The sequence below is a fragment of the Dysidea avara genome, chromosome 5 (genome assembly GCF_963678975.1).
Source record: "Dysidea avara chromosome 5, odDysAvar1.4, whole genome shotgun sequence".
Taxonomy (NCBI): Eukaryota; Metazoa; Porifera; class Demospongiae; order Dictyoceratida; family Dysideidae; genus Dysidea; species Dysidea avara.
In genome coordinates this window covers 18,351,439-18,364,144 of record NC_089276.1, presented here as the reverse complement: position 1 = coordinate 18,364,144, position 12,706 = coordinate 18,351,439, and the positions used below count along the sequence as shown (strand labels likewise).

Below are 12,706 nucleotides of genomic sequence, written 5' to 3'. Positions count from 1 at the left end.
TGATCTACAGCGTGATGTGTTTGTAGCTGAATTTCCTACATGGTGACTTCATTGCAGCTGATCTTTCTACACAATGACTTGATCATAGCTGAATCTTTTACAGGGTGATTTGTTTATGGTTGAACTTTAGACTTGGCGACTTGATTGTAACAGATATCTCTACAGGATAACTTGTTTGTAGCTGAACTCACTATGTGGTAACTTTATTAAATGATCACGGCTCAGGGTAGTGAGGCACGCAGCCAAGAAACTTGAAGTGCATGCCCAATTAAAAGACGTGTGGCCACTATTGTGAGTTGTTTGTGTGTAGGGACGGTTTTGCAATATTAGTCGATTATGCAACATCTCTCAATAGATTTGTATTGTGTTATGTAATAAAAATCTTTACTTGTCATAGTGGTAGTTTTCTTGCGACCTTGCTAAAATAAAAACACATATTTAGACATATTTAACTTTATTTCTCTACCTTGTGTTACACCTAGCGTCACATTGTACCAGTCAACATACCCATGTTTGTACAGTCCATCTAGTACTGACATCATCTAATGGTTTGCTCATATGCATATTTTCTTTGATCAAACCTCTAATCCTTACAATAACTTTTAAAGGCAGGATGTGGACACCACCCCTAATGTCTGACAAACAAGTTGTGAAAGCGTGCAGAGCTGTAAGTTACCTAGGGAAGGCGTTTTAAACAGAAATCTTTAAAAGTCCATTTAGTGCCACGCCTCATGCGAGCGTCTATAATCAACAGATGTCTTATAAACAAGGTGTACATGAGTGAAAATGTACAGACACTCTAGGAAAGGTGTATAAATCATTAGTCAATATTCCATTTAGCGCCATGCACCATGCAAGAAATATATTGCAAGTTGTGTGGAATGACCAAAACTCATGTACACAAAGTCACAAACCATGAACCACATTCCAGGCAAAACTTTATTGCCCTACAGTGTGTACATAATGAAAGCCACAACATGAGCTTTATACCTTAATTAGTACTTTGTGGAAGTGTGAAACTGCTATGATAGCCACAAACAAAACAAATAAGGCGAATCTATTTGCAGATAAGATGGCTGCAAAATCCATGAAAATTTCTTGCCTTATATAACAATGCTAATACAACACGTAGCACAAATTTAATAAACATCACATCAAATAGTTTAACACCAAAAGTGATGATTTCTTGGATGTCTGCATGATGACACAAGATTAAGTGAGCCCTGTAAAAGAACCAGCAGGCGCTGAATTAAACATACAAAAAAATTATATTCAAGGCTAGTGTACCAGAGGTAATGTAATATAAATGTTTGGTGCCTACATACGTAAACATGAACATAAGGAAACCTATCAAACAACCACCAAACAGAATGTACGACATGATAAATATATCACTTAGCTATATACAACAGGAAAATCAGGATGAGAGTTGTACCAATTCCCACTTTTTAAGCTAAGTCAATGCCTGATATTGTTTACCCCATTTTACAACCTATACCTTATGTCAGGTTAATGCTGTGAGCTTGTGCACATACCTTAAGTCAAAGCTGCTAATCAGACAACTGGGCTGGGCTCCAATTATCACTGTTTATATAGGGATGGGTTTGTGGTCACCACAAAACACAACTTGCTTGGATATCTGACGACACAAGAGACCAGTCCTGTAAAACAAGCAAGCATTTTTGCCTGGTCCCAAATGACTTACCATGACTATATCCAACTGCTAGTTGTTGAAAACTACTATGACCAGATATCTGCCTGCAAAACCAACAGGGTAATTAATACGTAAAATACACCAACAAAACTGGGTACTATAGGAAAAAATTAATACTATAAGGTAACCTAGCATTAGGTAACCTATGTGAACCCTTGTACCTAGTACTTAGAGATAATAAGTCACTCTCTAGAGTTCCTGTGGATACAAATACATGAAATTGACGAAGGGAAAACATCCCAACCACCTGGCAGACTCCTGTAAGAATTTGAACGTTAATCGGATGGCTGCAGGTTTAAGGCTGCCCAAGTACAGCCATGGATTTTTTTCTCCTTTTCCCACCTTTTCAAACACACTTTATGTAACAACTTTAAACAGGCTGTAGGACCAGGTGTCCTACAGACCTTCAGCACTCATGCTGCAAAGCCTTAATAATAATAATAAAAAAATTTAAATGTTACATTTATATACAATACAATATAAATTATCATATACATTACACATTTAATGATACATTATAAGCAAATGATGAACTGTACAATTGCAGTTAAAACATGTCTATTAGCACATGTACACTCACTGAACCATTTTCCAGTAATTCACAAAGGGCTATAAATACCATTTGTGGATCACTTCCATTGACCACAATGAAATTGTAGATATGAGAGTAGCCAGTGAGTTCACAGTTGGTAGTAAAGATACTTGATTTGTGTAGTAGCCCAAGTAAGGATCCATGGTGCACCCAACTTTCTGTAACTTTTCCACATCTCTCTTTGGCTTCTTTTGGTAAGACCTTGTGTATATTCACTAAGTTCTAGAGAGGTGTGTTAGTGCATGAACTCTGTGGAAAAAACACACATCATTGTAATAACTGTATACGGTTAATCAAAACAGTCATAGCCAAGCTATCCAACACACACATGCCTAAGAGCACATGCACCCTGTCTGAGAAAGCACAGGAGGGTGGAGACGGGTACTGGACTAGCTTGAGAAAGGGCTCTGACTCTCTGTACTCAGACTGAGCATCATTTAAAATAGCTCTTAAACATGTACACAATATGTTTTAGCTAAACAAAACTGAGACAAAAACTCACTGCATAACAGTAGTCCCACAGCGATTCTTTTTGCCTTCAACAAAAAAATCTCTCAGCGAGTTCAATGCATCCAAAATGGCTACAATTTCTTGTACGTAATTTATTAGCTACGTAATCCTCTATGTGATTATGCGTATACGATGAAATACGTGATTTCGTATATAATCTTCTGAAAGCCTCTGTTATTAGAGTATTTACATGACTGCTCTATTAGAGTATTTATCTTGGTTAACTCACCCACGTACGATAGTCACAGAGCAAAAAAAACCTTGCAACAAAGTCTTCAGCACAGATTTAGCTTGCTGGCCTATATTTACAGATTAATTAGTTTAATAAGGACAGATTTTATAAGCAACAAGTAATGCACACCAGAAAACCTAACTCTGAGTGCGATCTTGTATGACTTTGCACTTGTAATGGCATTTAGGGAAGTAACGGGGCTGTCTCCATCCAAAAATGAAATCAAAAATAGGTCATTGACATGCACAATGGTCCATTCAGCAAGCCTTGCTCCTTTTTATCCCAGGATTCTCCCTGTAAACTTTAGTAAGAATAATAATGTTATGAATAATCAAATGGTATGGTAGTTCCATTTAAGCAGGATCACCTAGAAAATTTTGCATGCTGCCCAAAATTCTACTTTTAAAGTTACTGTAGAGACATTTCACGCTATGAAAATCAACTTTACGGAATAGTACTAGTCCATATCAAGCAGTACGATAGTACTGTTTAAGTAGGGTTTGCATCAAAAGTGACGTGTGCCGCCAAAAATACCGCCTTTAAAAACCAGCCTAGAAACTTCTTACGCGACGAAAATCACCTTTATGGAATATATTAGTCCATCTAAGATCAAATGAAGTGTTAAAAATAAGAAAATGCTTACTGGTTGCCAGGAATAGAATTTTAAAAGATCATTAAAACTCAAAATTTTGTCTCACTCACTCACTCACTCACTCACTCACTCACTCACTCACTCACTCACTCACTCACTCACTCACTCACTCACTCACTCACTCACTCACTCACTCACTCACTCACTCACTCACTCACTCACTCACTCACTCACTCACTCACTCACTCACTCACTCACTCACATTCACTCACTCACTCACTCACTTACCACAGTCGCAAGCTTAGAGCCCAAACGAAGCAGTGCATGGTCACCATTTTACGCCACAACTATGAACTCACTGGTGGGATGTGCCTTTTGGGGTTCCGATGAATGTATGCCCTGTGCGCCTTGTCTTTTCTTTTATCTTCAATCAGGCTGCTTGTCTTCTTCTTGATCCAAAGAAACCATATCAAGGCATTAATTTTCCATATCAACACTTTCTTTAAACAGCATAATAGACACCACAAAATTATTTAAGGCGCTTAGACTACGCTAATGTACGGAGGTACCAGTACTTCATGATAGGTCACAATATCACTCCCATTCTTTATTCTAAATATCAAGACCACGATGACCACGCCCTTTTATGCTAGCTGCATTTGTGACCACACACCTTCAAGTTGGTAGGCTGATTCGAGATACTCTATTCTAATAATCAGTCGAAACCACAATGACCACACTCCTTTTGGGCAAGCACACATGACTCGAGATACTCTAATACAGCAGTCACCCTAATAGAACAGTCGCATGTTTATAGCTAGCTGTATGCTTTAACAAAAAAACTAAACAAACTAGTATATTAAAATTAAAATGAAGTAGGGATCAAAGCGATAATGCTTGAATCCCTACTTCATTTTTTAAATTTATAATTTTTAATATACTAGTAATATATAAAACAGCATTAAATATAACAAAACACTTAGCTACAGGTGGCCATATATAGGATTTTTTAAAATTGCCACAACTTGAATTTTAGTCTTACTGCCTCACTGCCTCACTGACCACAGTCACAAGGTTAGAGGCTAAGCGAAGCAGCCCATGACCACCATTTTATGCCACAATAACAAACTCACCAATAGGATGCACTTTCTGGGGTTCTAGCAAGAGTAGGCCCCCTGCACCTTGTCTTTTATCTTCAATCAGGCTGCTTGTCTTCTTCATCCAATGAAACCATATCAAGACATTGATTTTCCGTACCAACACTTTCTTTTAGCAACATACGTATATAGACGCCACAGAATTATTTTAGAACTGGATTTCAGACTGTTGTATTAGAGTATATCTGGAGTCAGCCAAGAGGTGTGCAGCTAGCTAGACCAATATAGGGTGAGGTCATCTTGTTTACTGTTAAGTAAACAGCTAGATTGTTAGTCCCAGTGCTATACTAGCTAGATATCTGCAAGTTCATGATTGGGATCCCGTTTGCGATAGGTTCATGAGCACGCCCATCAATTAAAGATCTAGGTGGACTAATAGCAATAGAGTATGGGTACCACACCTCTTAACAATCTAGCTGTTTACTTAACAGTAAACAAGATGACCTCACCCCATATTGGTCTAGCTAGCTGCACACCTCTTGGCTGACTCAAGATATACTCTAATACAACAGTCATGTATGATATTCTATTCAAACAGTCACAAGTTACATTGTAGCTAGCAGCAAGAAAAAAACTAAACAAAGTAGTATTTAAAATTTTTTTTGTGCCAAAGTAGGGACTTTCCCACTGAGCTATGCTGCAATACCATCATTCATTTCTTGTTTCGCTACTTATCATTCATAGATCCCTACTTCATTTTTAAATTTTAAAATACTATAATAATAATACTAGATGAATAAAAAATTGCAAATTTTACAAGGGGAATAGGGATCACTAAAAAAGGCCATGAAACAAGAAGGGATCACCGGGGGTGATAATGCAAACCACAAATCCCTATTTTGACTCTCTATCATAAATTTTGAGTGAGATGAGTCAAAATAGGGATTTGTGGTTTGTATTACCCCCCTCCCCCTAGTGTTCCTTCTTGTTTCTTGGCTTTTTTTAGCCATCCCTGTTCCCCTTTTAAAATTTTCAATTTTTATTTATCTAGTTTGTACACTTTTTATAATCCTTGATAGATTTCTTTTATTGATAATGAAGATTGTTGTAAATAGTGTAAATTTTGCATTCTGCATAGTAATACTGTCAACATTTCAGTACACACATGAAACTGATCAGATTGCAATGTGCATATAGGGTCATTCCATGTCAAATCAACAAGGAATTTAGGGTCACCTCTCGGATTTTGATGAAACTTGGTAAGTTTGTAGTACCTGTGGTGCTTATCACTCATGCAAATTTTTAGCTCCATACATTCATAGTTTCTGATTTATAACCACAAATATTTTGAATATTTCATGAAAATTTGGTCCATCTCTAGATACAAAATCATCTGCAACTTTGCACTGTGTAAATATTTTTATACACAATTTTCAGTGATGGAAGACTGTTGATTGACCTTTCCAGTGATCCCTAAATTATGGGATATCTACGTAATTATGGTTCAAAAGTACTTCATTGAAAACTTTAAACCTTGATATTTTGAAAAATGCTGCTTGAAATTTTTGAATTCTTTTGTGAATAATAATTGGGTCATAGTCTATGTTTGATAAAAGTTTTGTGGTGGGACCACAATGGGCTCAAGAGATATAATGAATTATGTTGTGGTATGCGATGGAATTTGCAGTCTATTATTGCTGTATTGGAGTGTACACCTCCAATAACCACTCACAACAAGGCCATGCCAAGGTTATCTTACAGAGTGAAGGTGTCTAGGTACATTGCAACCTGTAGTAATAACCACCTGTATTGAAAGACCATCTATAAGCTGCAGCTAATTTATACTTTAATTGGATCTTAATGCATAGCACCAAAGTATCAATCTTTTCTAGCAAATCCAAAAATGGTCCTTATTAGACAGGTTGACCATAAATGAGATCATTATGCATCCATAAACACATTAATGTTGTACCATCGCTTCAGTTATACCTTATTTATTAAGTAAAATCTTGCCGTTATGCACTTACATACATATCCCCACTCTACACTATTCAAGTTACGTACATGGCTGCATAGGTACAACAGACCTCCTCAAAAAGGATATCTGGGCACCTTGATAGCCTCGTGATCTTACTTTATAATTGTATATACATTTTGGACCTAAGACAAGTCTGTGGTTTCTCAAAAATGAACACTTCATCAATGGTCCAGGGAATAGAAGAGTTACACTATATACGGTAGATGAATTACTTGTACCAAGAATTTTTATATTATTAACACTTGCTTGCACCTCAATGTGTGATTTATAGTACTGTAATTACTAAACTTAATGGTTTTTCAAAGTATTTTGCGTTCACATCTTGAGGAGCTTTACAGGTAAATGTTAAATATGTGGTCAACATGTTTACTTCCTACGTGAGTATGTGTATGAATTTATGGCTTGATCTTCAAAGTGGTCGTGAATGTAAAGTAATTTAGTAATTAATTTCACACATTGAGATGTATTGCATGTATACAGTAAAACTCCTCCATCCCTAGGACCATAATAAAGTGCTCATATTACAGAAGCCACAGAAGTATCTTGGTTTAAATGTATGTGCACCGCTAGGGCGGGAGTACAGTGTATAAACGAGTGTCTTGGTTATCAAGGTATCCAGGTATCCCTTCTGAGGAGTTCTGTTGTATGTACCTATGCAGCCACATACGGAACTTAAATATGGCTAAGTCCACTACAGTGGGATTCAACTTAATAAAGAAGGTACTTGTGAAGAGATGGTACAACATTTACATGATGTTTATGGACACATGGTGGTCAGATCTGTAATTAATAGTCAACCTGTCTAATAAGGACCATTGTTGGATTTGCTAGAAAGGGTTGATGCTTTGGTGCTATACATTAAAGAAGTATAACTTGACTGCAGCACATAGATGGCCTTTCAATGCAGGTGGTCACTAATACAGGTTGCAATGTACCTAGATACCTTCACTCTGTAAGATAAACTTGGCATGGCCTTGTTGCGAGTGGTTATTGGAGGTGTAGACTCCAATACAGCAATAATAGACTGCAAATTCCATCGCATACCACAACATAATTCATTATATCTCTTGAGCCCATTGTGGTCCCACCACAAAAATTTTATCAAACATAGACTATGATCCAATCATTATTCACAAAAGAATTCAAAAAATTTCAAGCAGCATTTTTCAAAATATAAAGGATTAAAGTTTTCAATGAAGTACTTTTGAATCATAATTAAGTAGATATCCCATAATTTAGGGATCACTGGAAAGGTCAATCAACAGTCTTGCATCAGTGAAAATTGTGTTTAAAAATATTTACACAGTGCAAAGTTGCAGTCAATTTTATAACTAGAGATGGACCAAATTTTCATGAAATATTCAAAATATTTGTGGTTATAAATCAGAAACTATGGAATGTATGGAGCTAAAATTTTGCATGAGTGATAAGCACCACAGGTACTACCAACATACCAAGTTTCGTCAAAATCTGAGAGGTGACCCTAAATTCCTTGTTGATTTGACATGGAATGACCCTATAGCGTCCCCTAATATGAGTTAGAATTTACATTACTAGTTCCTTTAATAGCTATCAAATTTGGTGCAAGAAAGTTGTTATCAGATATCCACTTGACTGCATTATTATAGTATTTACGTTATGTCAGTGACTGCTCTATTAAAGTCATTAAATAACCCGCCATGCATGTACAATAAACATGGAGTGAAAAAAACCACCTTGTGACAAAGTCTTTCAGCACAGATAAAGCTTCCTGGCCTATACTGAGTTTAATAAGGACATAATTTATTAGCAAAAAGCAGTGCACACCAGAAAACCTAACTCTGAGTGCAATTTTGTATGGCTTTGTGTGGGTAATGGCATTTTGGTAAGAATAAATGACCTGGTTTGGGCTGTTTCCATCTGAAACCTAAATCAAACATAGGTCATGGACATGCATAACGATCCATTCAGCAAGCCTTGCCACTTTTTATCCCATAATTCTCCTTGTAAACTTTGCTATGTCTGTGAAAGAATAATTATTGAAATTTGGTTTTTTCTGGCCAAAAAAATCACCCAAAACCAGCTTCACAGTACCATCCTGGCACCTTAAGAGTATTGTTTAAGTATAACAAAGCCCAAAAGCATAGATTATAGAGAGAAGGGATAGAAAATTATCACATGATTTATTAAAATTTGTTGTGACAGTCAGCATTATGCTATTCTTTATAAACTACTACCGCGAAGTAGTTTATAGTACTCTCTCATAATGCTTACTCATGTATCTATCAACTATCCACTGCCTGGTTGAGTTTTATTCTCGTGTGCACTCCTCACCTACACCAGCCCACAAGCTTGTGGCACACCTTACCAGCAACAGGAATGGAATTGGATAATTCTTGACAGATCTAATCCTTCACTGATGAATGTCATACACCCTAAAACATATTAAAACATCAATGACAAAGTCCTTCCAACAAGTTTCAATGAAATTTTCTTTTTTTAATTTGTATAACTGGACAATAATGTATAAGGCTACAGGATTGATTTCTTCACTGTTCGATGTCACTTCATCCCGAAATGTGCCTTTTTGCTAACCACAGTATGTACAATACATGCATCATGGACTTACCGCTGTCCTCCTTTGTGTCCCAGTTCTTTTAACTGACAAAGCAAGGTGTTGATTTGCAATAACATGATATGGCTTACCTGTGGCTGTGATGACTAGCTATCATGCTAAGTGCTTGTACTTTTCATATAGTGAGAAACATCAACTGTTGAACTCACCTTTATACATACACTCTTCATTTTTTCCAAATATCAAGGCAATCAAGTTATACGTTTGCATTTTATATCATTTTTAGCGAATCTGATGAATATTATAAGTATGTATTCATGTAAAACAGATGACTAGCTAGCTGACTGACTGACTGACTGTAATGACTAGCTACAAGGTAAATTGAGTATGGGAATGACTTGAAAATTGGTGTGTACATAGGCTGATCATTGTAGCAGTGCCTTTTGGTGATTTGAAAAGCAATAGAACTACAGCCACTAAGTTATAAAGCAAAAATCAAACAAGTATAAAATCGTGGGATCAAGATACTCTAATAGAGCAGTCATCGCAGGGCAAAAGGGTGCACAAAAATGCTGACTAAACTTACCACGGTTTGAACCAGAGACCTCCATGCCTAACACCTGCATCCTTACCTACTGAACCACTGCTATCTTGGCTGATCACCTCACTTAATTTCTGCTTTATAAATGAAAATTCTAGTTTAAATCTGCTGATAAATGTTTGTAATCTACCAATAGAAGTACAAGACTGTTCTAGAACATTCTATGTATGTTCTATTAGAAGTCCTCAAAAATGTACACTATTAGAGTATTACAGTAGTGTTACCAAATATCGAAGTAAAGCAGGGCAAATCCAGAGTGGAGTCTGCCCCAACAGAAGCTATTTCATATGTTCAGGACTGAAAATTTTAATGTGCAGTGGTTTATGCACAAATATATAACTGTTTTCTAAGTGAACTGAAAATGGCTGTCATGAGTAGTTCAGCGAGCTAGCTAGCCTAAAGAATGGCATACACAAGACAATGTGCATTTCATTTACAAAATATTCTTAGCAGGCTAAGTGTTCCCATGCATGGGATAGTGCTGCAGATGCTAGTTTTCATACTCAGCAACTATGGAGGGGTCCTAATAATCTTGTGTGGAAACTGTTCTATTAAAGTATCTGACTGACTGCTCTATTAGAGTATCTCAATTTTTTCCCCTTCTTTTTTTGGGGAGGAGGCCCTTTGGTCTGCCACTGAATAGATCTACCAATGGAAGTTCTAGATTGTTCTAGATTGTTCTAGAACATTCTATGTATGTTCTATTAGAAGTGCTCAGAAAATGTGCACTCTATTAGAGTAGTACAGTGATACTGTGCAATACAATATAATTATTCTGTCTTCAATAATCATCATTATGTCTGTATAGATAAGAAGAAATATGAGTAAAAACAAACTCCAAAGTCAGCCATAGGCTGATTTTGGAGCCTTACAAAGTAAAAAAAAGTGAAATCCACACAAAAACAGCCAAGCTGTGAAAAATGGTGCGACCTTATAAAAAGCCTGGGTGAAATAAACTGTGAAATCAAAAGTGGTGTCCAAGAAAAGACTGCAGTGATGTTAATGCTAATTATTGCAGTCATTTCTTGGATACTATCTTTGATTCCACAATTTATTTCACCCAGGTTTTTAAGGATGCACCGTATTTTTACAGCTTGGCTGTTTTTGTGTGGACAACATAATACTGGCTATTCCTTTTGATCTGTGGTATGAAAGAGGTACATATATTTCATGGACTGTTACAGAATACAACAGTGTGTAGATATTAATTATTCACTGGGAGACAATGGTAGGGACACGCCTATTATGCTCAAAATTTTACCTATTAAGCTATGCTGCACTGCTCAAAAATTTTACCCATTATGCTTAAATTATGCTCAAGCTTTATACGTCATTTCCATGTTTAGCTAATAAATTTGCAGCTATGGGCACATAATAAGTGGCTGAAGCACATCCTTGCTCTTCAAAATGTATGTAGCAGAAGAGATCGATATTTTATTACTCTAATAGAGCAGCTGACTGTTCTATTAGAGTATATCAATCTTTTTCTGTGATATTTATTTTGACCACCAAGGATTTGTAGTATGGCTCAAATATTCTTCCTATTATGCTAGCATTATGCTCAATGCTTTCAAGCACCTATTATGCTCATAATTATGCTCATAATTATGCTAGCATAATTGGCGGGTCCCTAGATAATGGACAACCTTACCTAACCTTTTATGACTGCATGAATGTTCTATTAGAGTTTCTAACTGCTTTATGATTAATTATGTCAACTTTAATGCCTTGATTCCAATTGCTGATATAAATGCCTTATCCCTAATAATTTTCAATGATGAATCCTTCATTATGATTTTAACCCTATCAACTTTTGTACGTATGTATTTCTCCTTATAAATGTTAAAACTAATATTGACCTGCAAATATTCATATAGTGAAATAATGGCAATGTATTGTATACACCTATAGTTATAACTTGTCCACCACTTGCTGCCCCTGATCATGGGAGTATTGATTGTTTATCGGAAGGAGGAAGGTATCTTATTGGGCAGCTTTGTCTCTTCAAATGTGATGGTGGTTATGAACTAAGAGGTAGTGCTAGTAGAAGATGTCAAGATAATTGTACCTGGAATGGTACTAACACTACTTGTATAAGAGGTATGGTGATTACTGTTATATACCACACTGCGTGGGAAGATCAAACATGCTGTGGTGTGCTACATACATACCATAGCAAACTGTTGTGTGTATAACTGATGCTCTCCTGTTTGTAGCTACATGTATGCTATAACTTCACACATTCTACAGAACCCTCACTTAAAACCCACCCACCGCCATATGGCAGAATTGATTATAAAATGCCATTACTTTCTGAGCACTCTATAACTTTTGCAAGGGGTAGTCAGTCCTATACTGTCTGTTGAAACACTTACAACCAGGATCAAGATTCAATCAAAGATCGAGGGGGTGCAGTGAATCAAGACATCCCTAAAAGTAGCAATCAGACACCTTTAAAGACAACTTTTTGGTGACACAATAATTTATTGCAGTTTTTATGGTTGATGATCAAGCATCAAGTAGATGTCGATTTGTGGTAGTGTGTGATGCTTCCCTTTACATTTATAATGGAAATCATTTATGTTTTTTGTAGTGACTGGATTGATTGCAAATACAAAAAGAAGTGAAATCTAATCAAAAACAGCCAAGCTGTAAAAAAGGAGTGCGGCCCTTGAAAAGGCTATGACGAAAAAAGATGTGAATTCCAAGGTGGCGGCCAAGAAATGGCTGTGATGGTAGGTTTATGGTAAAAATTTTAATAACGACAATTCAGGTG

The 12,706-nt window shown here is 36.4% G+C and overlaps 2 protein-coding genes across 23 annotated transcripts in view; one reads left to right on the top strand and one right to left on the bottom strand.

Moving 5' to 3' along the window:
- Positions 1-12,706, bottom strand: part of LOC136255908 (exosome RNA helicase MTR4-like) — a 247,932-nt gene that overhangs the window by 75,350 nt on the left and 159,876 nt on the right. The window lies entirely within an intron of this gene.
- LOC136255906 (uncharacterized) overlaps positions 1-12,706 on the top strand; it is a 189,933-nt gene that overhangs the window by 46,745 nt on the left and 130,482 nt on the right. For all 19 annotated transcript variants that reach the window (XM_066048820.1, XM_066048821.1, XM_066048822.1 and 16 more), the window contains exon 3: positions 11,842-12,030. In XM_066048820.1, the coding sequence (XP_065904892.1) occupies positions 11,842-12,030 (189 nt within the window). The remainder of the gene's footprint in view (positions 1-11,841; positions 12,031-12,706) is intronic.